The sequence below is a fragment of the Cebus imitator genome, unplaced genomic scaffold, assembly GCF_001604975.1.
Source record: "Cebus imitator isolate Cc_AM_T3 unplaced genomic scaffold, Cebus_imitator-1.0 Scaffold145, whole genome shotgun sequence".
Classification (NCBI taxonomy): Eukaryota; Metazoa; Chordata; class Mammalia; order Primates; family Cebidae; genus Cebus; species Cebus imitator.
This window is the reverse complement of record NW_016107460.1, coordinates 3,793,472-3,801,890: the sequence shown is the minus strand read 5'-3', so window position 1 is coordinate 3,801,890 and position 8,419 is coordinate 3,793,472. Positions and strand designations below refer to the sequence as shown.

At 66.4% G+C, this 8,419-nt stretch overlaps 2 protein-coding genes across 4 annotated transcripts in view; one reads left to right on the top strand and one right to left on the bottom strand.

Annotated features, from left to right (window-relative positions):
- The window catches only part of CDK11B (cyclin dependent kinase 11B), an 8,935-nt gene extending 4,755 nt beyond the window's left edge, over positions 1-4,180 (top strand). Inside the window, exons 6-14 of the mRNA XM_017542603.1 lie at positions 1,323-1,413; positions 1,932-2,053; positions 2,283-2,388; positions 2,591-2,712; positions 2,784-2,891; positions 2,984-3,100; positions 3,294-3,442; positions 3,650-3,839; positions 3,920-4,180. Of these exons, the coding sequence (XP_017398092.1) occupies positions 1,323-1,413; positions 1,932-2,053; positions 2,283-2,388; positions 2,591-2,712; positions 2,784-2,891; positions 2,984-3,100; positions 3,294-3,442; positions 3,650-3,839; positions 3,920-4,012 (1,098 nt within the window). The 3' untranslated portion in view covers positions 4,013-4,180. The remainder of the gene's footprint in view (positions 1-1,322; positions 1,414-1,931; positions 2,054-2,282; positions 2,389-2,590; positions 2,713-2,783; positions 2,892-2,983; positions 3,101-3,293; positions 3,443-3,649; positions 3,840-3,919) is intronic.
- A 653-nt stretch (positions 4,181-4,833) lies between these two features.
- MMP23B (matrix metallopeptidase 23B) lies at positions 4,834-8,204 on the bottom strand. Of its 3 annotated transcripts, none has more exons than XM_017542616.2 (8): positions 7,058-8,204; positions 6,535-6,665; positions 6,328-6,467; positions 6,093-6,260; positions 5,533-5,697; positions 5,349-5,459; positions 5,133-5,256; positions 4,834-5,048 (listed from the first exon to the last, which is right to left on the bottom strand). In XM_017542616.2, the coding sequence occupies exons 1-8, from the start codon at positions 7,211-7,213 to the stop codon at positions 4,874-4,876; spliced, it is 1,170 nt and encodes a 389-aa protein (XP_017398105.1). In that variant the 5' UTR covers positions 7,214-8,204; the 3' UTR covers positions 4,834-4,873. The 3 variants fall into 3 exon arrangements, with proteins under 3 accessions (XP_017398105.1, XP_017398104.1, XP_017398106.1); XM_017542615.2 differs by having other exon boundaries at positions 5,130-5,256; positions 7,058-8,190; XM_017542617.2 differs by lacking the exon at positions 5,349-5,459 and having other exon boundaries at positions 5,130-5,256; positions 7,058-8,202.
- Positions 8,205-8,419: the final 215 nt, after the last annotated feature.

The window sequence follows — 8,419 nt, the reverse complement described above, 5'->3', positions numbered from 1 at the left end:
CCTCCCAAAGCCACTGGGCTGCTATCCACATTGGCAGTCGGAGTTAGCACAGGGGCTGGCTCTGTCTGCTGCTTAGCACAGGCTGAGCAAAACCTGGCCCCTACATTGGCATCTGTTGCCTCAGTGCTGCTGGACCCACCTGGGCAGAGAGAATCAGGCATGGCTGCCAGCCCCCTATGCTTCCCGGTCCTGCCTCTTCCTCTTGCTAGACGTCACTGGGTGGGCAGGGAGGTGCCGCGGGGCTGCTCTGGGGTGTGGAAGCCGAGGGAGGCAGCCTGGGCCCGGAGCCACTCTGCTGTCACTGCCGCTGCCTCCTCTGCAGTGGAGACCAGTGCTCTCCTCTTGGCTCCTGCGTGGGTGGGTTACATGGGCACCAAGGCCTCGTTACTGGCATAATGAGGGATTGGTGGCAGCTACGGGAATCAGCGTAGATGTATGTGGCCATAAGCTTTTTGTTTGGGCAAGTATCGGTAAGGGCAGGATATTGCTGGGAGCAATTTGGAAGGGACAGGCCTGAGAGGATGCCAGTGGCCTCGGCGGCCTGGGAGACCTGCAGGGGCTCAGCCTCCTCCTTGGCGCCTGTGGGTGGAGAGGTTCCCTCTGGCACGTGTAGCCCGTCTACTGCCCTGTGCCTATGAGCGCCTTGCCCGTAATCTTGAGCGGAGGTATCTGGCACAGGCCACCCGAGGACATGAGGTCCAGCCGCGGTCAGCAGTCCCAAAGTCCACCCGGGGAAGTGTGTGGCGCGGGGCGTCGTGCTGCACTGTGGCAGGTAGTGTCTGTCCTCAGTGTCCTCCTGGTACAAGCAGGTACACACCCAGTTTGACAGACTCTTGGGACGGGCTTTATTTGGAGGCAGGGTCTGGCTCTGTCACCCAGGCTGAGGTGAAGTGGCTAGATCGTGGCTCACTGCAGCTTCAACTTCCCAGGCTCACACAGTGCTCCCATCTTAGCCTCCTGAGTAGCTGGAACTATAGGCTCAAGCCACCATGCTTGGCTAATTTTTTTTTCATTTTGTAGAAAACAGTCTTACCATGTTGGTTAGGCTGGTCTTGAACTCCTGAGCCTCCCAAAGTGCTGGGATTACGGGCCTGAGCCCTCACACCCGGCCAGATGGCCTTGTGTTCACACTGATTTTGTTTCGTAATAAAGTGCCACATGGTCTTGAAACAAACATTGAAAGAACTGAGCTGCTGCCGGCCCCACCCCCGCCCTTCCCCAGGCTATGCCTTGCACCCATCCTGTGCCAGGTGTGCTGTGCCAGCCTCCCTCTCTCCGGCTGACAAGGCCACTGAGACCTCACATAGGCGCCTCCTCCCCAGGGCTGCCGGAGCGTGGAGGAGTTCCAGTGCCTGAACAGGATTGAGGAGGGCACCTATGGAGTGGTCTACAGAGCAAAAGACAAGAAAACAGGTGGGGGGGGTCCCGGCTCGCCCTGCCAGGGCAGGGGAAGGGGCAGGGCCTGGCTGTCCCAGGAGCTGCAGCCTGGCCCCGGGGCTCTGCTGCTCCCTGGCAATAGCAGGCGGCCTGCCCCACAGGGCCAAAGCCAAGGCCGGGGAGTGGTCTTGCCGGCGCGGGTCTGAAGGGTTCTCTGCCTTGTGCCTGTTCATGTTCCCAGCATCCCGCCCAAGCAGGGGTGTGAGCCAGGGACTCCCCAGCACCTGAGGCCGGCTCTGTTGGCGAAGCCGCATGGCTGCGGGGCTCCCAAGTGGCTGTGGGTGTCTGTGGTGTGTGGAGAGTGGAGAAGCGTGTCGTAGGTGTTGCCAAGACCCCAGCTGGGGCATTCTCCTGCTGCTTGCCCCTGTCTGGAACCAGCCCTTCCTCCGTGAAATGCTGTGCTTTGGGCACGGCCTGCGGCCCCTACTGAATGAGGCTGCTGTTGGTCCTGATTTTGAGAACGCCCATCAGTGCCGTCTGTGTGTTCTTCACAGACGAAATTGTGGCTCTAAAGCGGCTGAAAATGGAGAAGGAGAAGGAGGGTTTCCCGATCACGTCACTGAGGGAGATCAACACCATCCTCAAGGCCCAGCACCCCAACATCGTCACCGTTAGAGTGAGCAGGGCCCCGCTGCGCCGGCCCCGGGTGGAGGCTGTTTGAGGGACCGGGCCGTCCTGTTCTGGGGGGGCTCCCCTGCGCGTAGCAGACCACACAGAAGCAAGCATTCGCCTCCCGGTGGTACCGGAGGTCCTTACTGCCCCCCAGTGTCTGCATCCGGGTTCAGGTGGTGGGGGGGTGTCTGGGGCTCGGTGGCGCCCAGCACCATCAGATCCGTGCCCTGCAGGAGATCGTGGTGGGCAGCAACATGGACAAAATCTACATTGTGATGAACTACGTGGAGCACGACCTCAAGAGCCTGATGGAGACCATGAAGCAGCCCTTCCTGCCAGGTATAGCCATGCCGGGGCTCTGGGTACACGGGCGGGAGCGGGGTCCTGGTTGCCCCTTGGCGACACTGCTGCAGGGTGTGTGCCAGGCCAGCTGCGTCCACGGGGAAGGCCTCGAGAGGCCTGTTGCACCGAGGTGAGTGGGCCACCCTGAGGGCCCCGGGCGGGGGCAGCCAGGTACATGTGCGCGGCTGTCCCCTTCCAGGGGAGGTGAAGACCCTGATGATCCAGCTGCTGCGGGGGGTGAAGCACCTGCATGACAACTGGATCCTGCACCGCGACCTCAAGACGTCCAACCTGCTGCTCAGCCACGCCGGCATCCTCAAGGTGAGCCCCGCCCAGGCGCTGCCCCAGGGCCGCCTGCCCCGCCTGCTCACAGCCACCCTCTGTCCTTGCAGGTAGGGGACTTCGGGCTGGCGCGGGAGTACGGATCCCCACTGAAGGCGTACACCCCAGTGGTGGTGACCCTGTGGTACCGTGCCCCAGAGCTGCTGCTGGGTGCCAAGGTGAGTCCCGGGTGTCTGAGCGCCTCCCTCCCCCGACACGGCCTCCCGGCTTGGCAGGCCCTGGCCCTCCTGAGCCTCTCCTCGGCCCTTAGGAATACTCCACGGCCGTGGACATGTGGTCGGTGGGCTGCATCTTCGGGGAGCTGCTGACGCAGAAGCCACTGTTCCCTGGGAAGTCGGAAATCGACCAGATCAACAAAGTGTTCAAGGTGGGCCTGGGGCCAGCACGGTCTCTGTGGCATGGGTCCCCTGCTGCAGGCGCCCTGTGGGGTTGTGGAGGAGCTGTGGGAATGCAGCTAGGGGGCCACTGAGAGGCCTTCTGGTGGCTTGTCTTCTCTGCCAGGACACAGGTGCCGGCACCGTGGGCCACTTGGCGTGGCTGTTGAAACTTGTGTGTTTTAGGACCTGGGAACCCCCAGTGAGAAAATCTGGCCCGGCTACAACGACCTCCCAGCAGTGAAGAAGATGACCTTCAGCGAGTACCCCTACAACAACCTCCGCAAGCGCTTCGGCGCCCTGCTGTCCGACCAGGGCTTTGACCTCATGAACAAGTGAGTTCCTGTGTAGCCGGGCGGCCACAGAGGCCACGAGCCACAGCGCTGGCTTCCCTGTCCCAGGCCCACCTGCCGGCTCGCCGCCTTCCAGAACCGTCCGGTGCTTGTCCCCCAATGACCTGAGCCCCGTCCCACACAGCCCATCTTTGGGGGACCCAGTGGGGCACACGAGCGCCTCCTGGGCCTCTGGCCCTCTCCCTCCAGGTTTCTGACCTACTTCCCCGGGAGGAGGATCAGCGCCGAGGACGGCCTGAAGCATGAGTATTTCCGAGAGACCCCCCTCCCCATCGACCCCTCCATGTTCCCCACGTGGCCCGCCAAGAGTGAGCAGCAGCGTGTGAAGCGGGGCACCAGTCCGAGGCCCCCTGAGGGAGGCCTGGGCTACAGCCAGCTGGTGAGGGGTCTGGCGGGTGGGGCGTGCCCACGGGGGGGCTGGCTTGGGCAGGGTTCTCACGGTAGCCGACTCGTGTCCAGGGCGACGACGACCTGAAGGAGACGGGCTTCCACCTTACCACCACGAACCAGGGGGCCTCAGCCGCGGGCCCTGGCTTCAGCCTCAAGTTCTGAGGGTCAGAGTGGACCCCAAGTCATGGGGAGAACTCGGCGGGGACCACAGGCACAGCTTCTGCAGCTGGAGTTGTCATGAGTCTCAGAACTTCATCTTATTGTGTGTTCCGTGTTTTATTTTGGTTTGTAAATTTGTAGAATTACATCATCTTCCTTGTGCAGGAAAGAGCCGTGTTTTCGGGTCTACTTGACTTGCACCCAGGGAGGAGAAGGGGTGCGTCTGAGGCTCCCCCCCACACCGTCTCCCATTCTTGACACACGTGGAGCTTGCTGGGCAGTGGTTTTGGAGGGGCTGGTGGGGACAGGGTCAGTTGTGGAGTCTTCGGAGTCACAGGCCCCCCGGGCTCTAGCGGGACACGACAGGCTGCGCCAGTCTCTTCCCCGGGCAGGATGGGTGCTCCTACCTCCCAGGGCCTCCACTGTAGCAAGGTGGTCCCCTGGCCCCTACTTGCCCTGGCAGCCTGTGCCAGTCCTTCCAGCCCCCAGCCATACCCACTTGCAGAGGACCCCGGAGGCCCATCCCACCACCTTCAGGAAGCCCCCATCGCCTCCCTCCCCCATCTCTGAGCAAGTCCTAGACAGAGACCCCAGGCTTCCTGGGCTACCCCATGAGCTGCCCCTGGCACTGGGGCTTCACTCGTCCCACCTTCCCAGGAGCCACCTTGGCAAAGCCCATGCCATCCTGGGCTGTACCTGTTGTCTGCTATGGGGGGAAGCAGGGGGTCCCTGGTCCTGAGGACGCCCACCTCCGGAGGGTCAGGGGCCAGGGTGTGTCCACCTGCCCAGGCTGCCACCACCCTCCCAAGAAAGAGCAGGAGACATCAGGGAGAAAGTGCTTTATCAGCCGTGCTCTACGTGGGCTCAGCCCCGCACCCGGACTCGCCAGGAGTAGGTGCTCAGCATGCGCTGCTGCCTGCGCACCACACAGGTGTAGGTGCCCTCGTTGACAGCGTTGGCGATGATGCTCAGGTGCGCCTCGCCCAGGGCCAGGTAGCCGGGGTAGGAGAACTCCAGTGGCTCCTGGTCCTTGTACCAGCTGTGGGGGGGATCTCCTGTAGGCTCAGCCCCCGCTGCTGCCTGGGCGCCCACCCCAAGGACCACCAGGCTCCCCACTTACTACACTTTCCCCTTCTTGTGGAGAATCTTCTGGCCACAGCGGAAGGTCACGTTCCTGCCCTCAGGCACCAGCCTGGTTTTGGTCCTGGGGGGCGGTGGGGTGGCGGCCACCGTGGGGAAGGGAAATTCTGCTCGGGTTGGGGGGAAGAGCCCCGTCAGTGTCCCCCCAGCCCAGACCATGGCCAAAACCACGCAGCCCTGTCCCGGCCTCGGGCATCACCGTAGCAGAAGTCGCAGCTGCTGGGGCAGAGCCTCTTCATGAGCCGCCGGCGGGCGTCGCAGAAGCCCCTCCGCGCCCAGGACGTGCACACGAACAGCCGGTCCAGGCATCCTGCCGGGAGCGCGGGGAGCTCGGCCTGGCTCAGGGCCGCCTGGCCACCCCTCCCGCCCGACAAAGGACTCACCATAGAGCCGGTGCAGCCCCCACAGCTCGTCCTGGGACAGCGCCTTCCAGCCGCGCAGCGTGGCGTTCAGGTGCATGAGCGCCCTGCCGTGCTGTGAGTGCATCAGGCCCAGCGCGTGGCCGATCTCGTGGGCCGCCACGTGCACCAGGTCAGTGAGCCACACGCCTGCAGGCCCCCGCCGGTCAGCGCCTGCGAGCCCCGAGCCCAGCCCCGCCGCCCGTGGGCCAGCTCCCCGAGGCCCGGCACATCTGCTGGAGCGCAGCCGCGGGGCCGCCCTCGGCCGCAGCCACGGAAAGATAAGAATGTTCTGGGCCCAGGCGGTGAGCTCGGCCCCCAGGAATGCAGCTCCAGCTACCGCTCCAGCGGCGCAGGGGGATGGGAAGGGGAGTTCAGGGCTGCCGGGACTAGGGGCTCCCACGGGCTCTCCTCCTTGCCTGCTTGACTCCAGTAGCAGCCACCACCCCGGAAAGTCCCTCCTGCCGCCTGCCCCAAAGCCTGCCTGCCCGCTGCAGCCCCCCGTGTACGGGGAGAGGCCCCCGGAGGCCAGCCTGGAGGGTCACCTTTCTTCCAGCTGTAGCGCGTGGGGCCCAGGACCCAGTACTCGCTGTCGTCGAAGTGGATGCCGCCGTGCGGGGGGAAGAAGGCGTGGGCCAGCTCCCCAGTGGGGCCGTCGAAGCAGTGGTGCAGCGTGGAGACCAGGCAGTCCGTGTGGTTGATTGGGTAGAAACCTGCGGGGAGCACCGGGCTGAGAGGCCGGGCGCGCACACCCGGGCCGGGCTGGGGGCGGGCGCCCACCTATCCGGAGGTCGCTGGGCTGCTCGGGGGCCACCTCGCGAAAGCTGAAGGGAGACACGTCGCTCCACATGCGGAAGGCGGCAGCCAGGGCCCGCCGGGTCTCCCGCGGGCTCAGCAGGTTCCGCGGGAAGGAGAGGATCCTGCCGGGAACGTGGGCTCAGTGGGGGGCCGGCCGCGCCCCTCCCCCAGGGCCAAGCCACGGCGCACCTGTAGGTGAGATTGAAGTGGTCCCAGCGCAGCCTGGCTGGGGTCAGCGTGTAGCGGCGTCTGCGGGGGGGCAGTGAGCCCGGGACGCGGGTTGGGGGGACCCCCGAGAGGCCCTGAGCAGCGGCGTCTCCCTTCAGGGAAGAAAGCGTGAGTGGGAGGCATCAGTGACGGTCCCCAGGGCCAAAAACTGCCCCGGAAAACGGACTGGAAAGAAACGGGGGTGGGGGTGCCCAGGGCTAGGAGCGGGCGTGGCGAGTCCTGTCTGCCTGCGATTTGGGGTCTCCTATCCCGAGCTCCCGTTGCCCGTCCCTGGGAACGCGGCCCAGTGGAGTGGAAGGGGCTGAACAGGAGGGCGCGGCCTCCCACCCCTCCCAACAACTGGCAGGGGCCCTCCGACCTCGGGACGCACATCCGGACCCTCAAACACCCCACAGACCCCGCACACGTCCTGGAGGCCCCTAGACAGAGCAGACCCATAGACGGCAGACCCCAACCCAATACCTGGCCTCCCCGGGCCGCTCACCTGCGCTGCGCTCCCGGCCGGCACCGCCGGGGCGCCCAGCCGGGCCAGCAGCACCAGCGCGGGGAGGAGGCACATGGCGACCAGCACGGCTCCGAGCCAGCGGCTCTCGACGCCGGCCCCCGTGTTCTCCGAGGGGACACGGCCCCCGCGGCCCATGGTGGACTTGCTGTGGGGCTCAGGGCTGCATGGGGCAGCACCGCGCGGGGGCCCGGGGCCGCAGAGCCGCCGGGGAGGATCCGGAGGGGAAGCGGCGGCTGGGCGGCTCGGGTTACAGCCCCGTGGGGGGGGAGATGGGGGGGAGATGGGGCGGGAGAGGGGGCAAGGCTGCCCCTGAAAGGAACCAGCTGGCCCGTCCGCTGGCCGAGCTGCCTGCTGCCTCTAGCCGGGGGCATGGGGACCTGGGTCCCGTGGCCAGGGGCAGAGGCCTGGACATGGGCTGCTGGGCGTGGTCCTGGGAGTGGGGGGCGAAGAGGGCCCCACGCAGCCAGGGAAGGGCAGCGCCAAAGGTCCCGCTTCCGAAAGGGCAGCGAGTGGGGGTCCCCAAGCCGGCTGGGCACTGAATGGCCTGGTGGCTTTTTCCCAAACGGAATCCCCAACAGTCCCCTGAGCCCCACATGAGCGGAGCCTCCAACCCAGCCCAGGCGACTGAGCGGGGCCGCACGGGACGCGCCGCCCGCCTGACAGCGTCCCTGGGAGATGGGAGGGGACGGCAGGATGGGGACGTGGCAGTGAGTACGGGGCGGCGGAGGGGGGCGGAGGGGGGTGCGTGGGTGGGGAAGGGCCGCAGAGGGTGCCAGGCTGCGGGGTCTCCCGGAGGGCCAGGAAGGGGCGGGCCCTGGCTCGGGAACCCCCGTGGGGGGCAGCACGGGAGGTGGAGAGTGTGCGCTTCCTGAATCTCCCCCCCCCACACACGCTAAGGCCCCAGCAAAGGGGAGAGGGAGACGGGAGGGGAACAGGAAGCCGAGCCAGGCGCGGGGCTTGGAGGTCTGGACCGTCCTGACTGGGGCGCGGGCGGGGAGCGGGTGCACAGCGGCCCGAAGGCTCGACGGGGCGGCCGGCGTCCGGGCGCGAGCGGCTCTGGACCTGGAACCCAGACCCGGCACCGGCGTCCCGCGGGGCGGGGGCAGGGAATGGGGCAGAGGAGCAGGAGGTTCCGAGCCACACAGGCCTGGGTCCCGTCCCTCCCCGTTTTCCGCGCCGGCCTCGGGCCCAGGGTGACGGCGGCGGCCGCGCCAGCGGGTCAGCGCCAAGCAGTTGGCGGCGGCCGCGGGCGGTTCTTGGAAAGCGCGAGCCGCTGGGCCCGGCCGAGGATTTGCTCCAACATCGCCCCCAACGCCCCGCCCCACCCCGCCCCTCTTGCTC

Bases quoted from the DNA above. Each gene is read 5' to 3' on its own strand.
- MMP23B (XM_017542615.2), bottom strand. From the start codon at position 7,213: ATGGGCCGCGGGGGCCGTGTCCCCTCGGAGAACACGGGGGCCGGCGTC. The intron at 5,698-6,092 runs GTGACCCTCCAG...GGGGGCCTGCAG, and splicing joins GCGCTACAGCTGGAAGAAAG to GCGTGTGGCTCACTGACCTG. The intron at 5,460-5,532 runs GTGAGTCCTTTG...CGCTCCCGGCAG, and splicing joins GGGGCTGCACCGGCTCTATG to GATGCCTGGACCGGCTGTTC.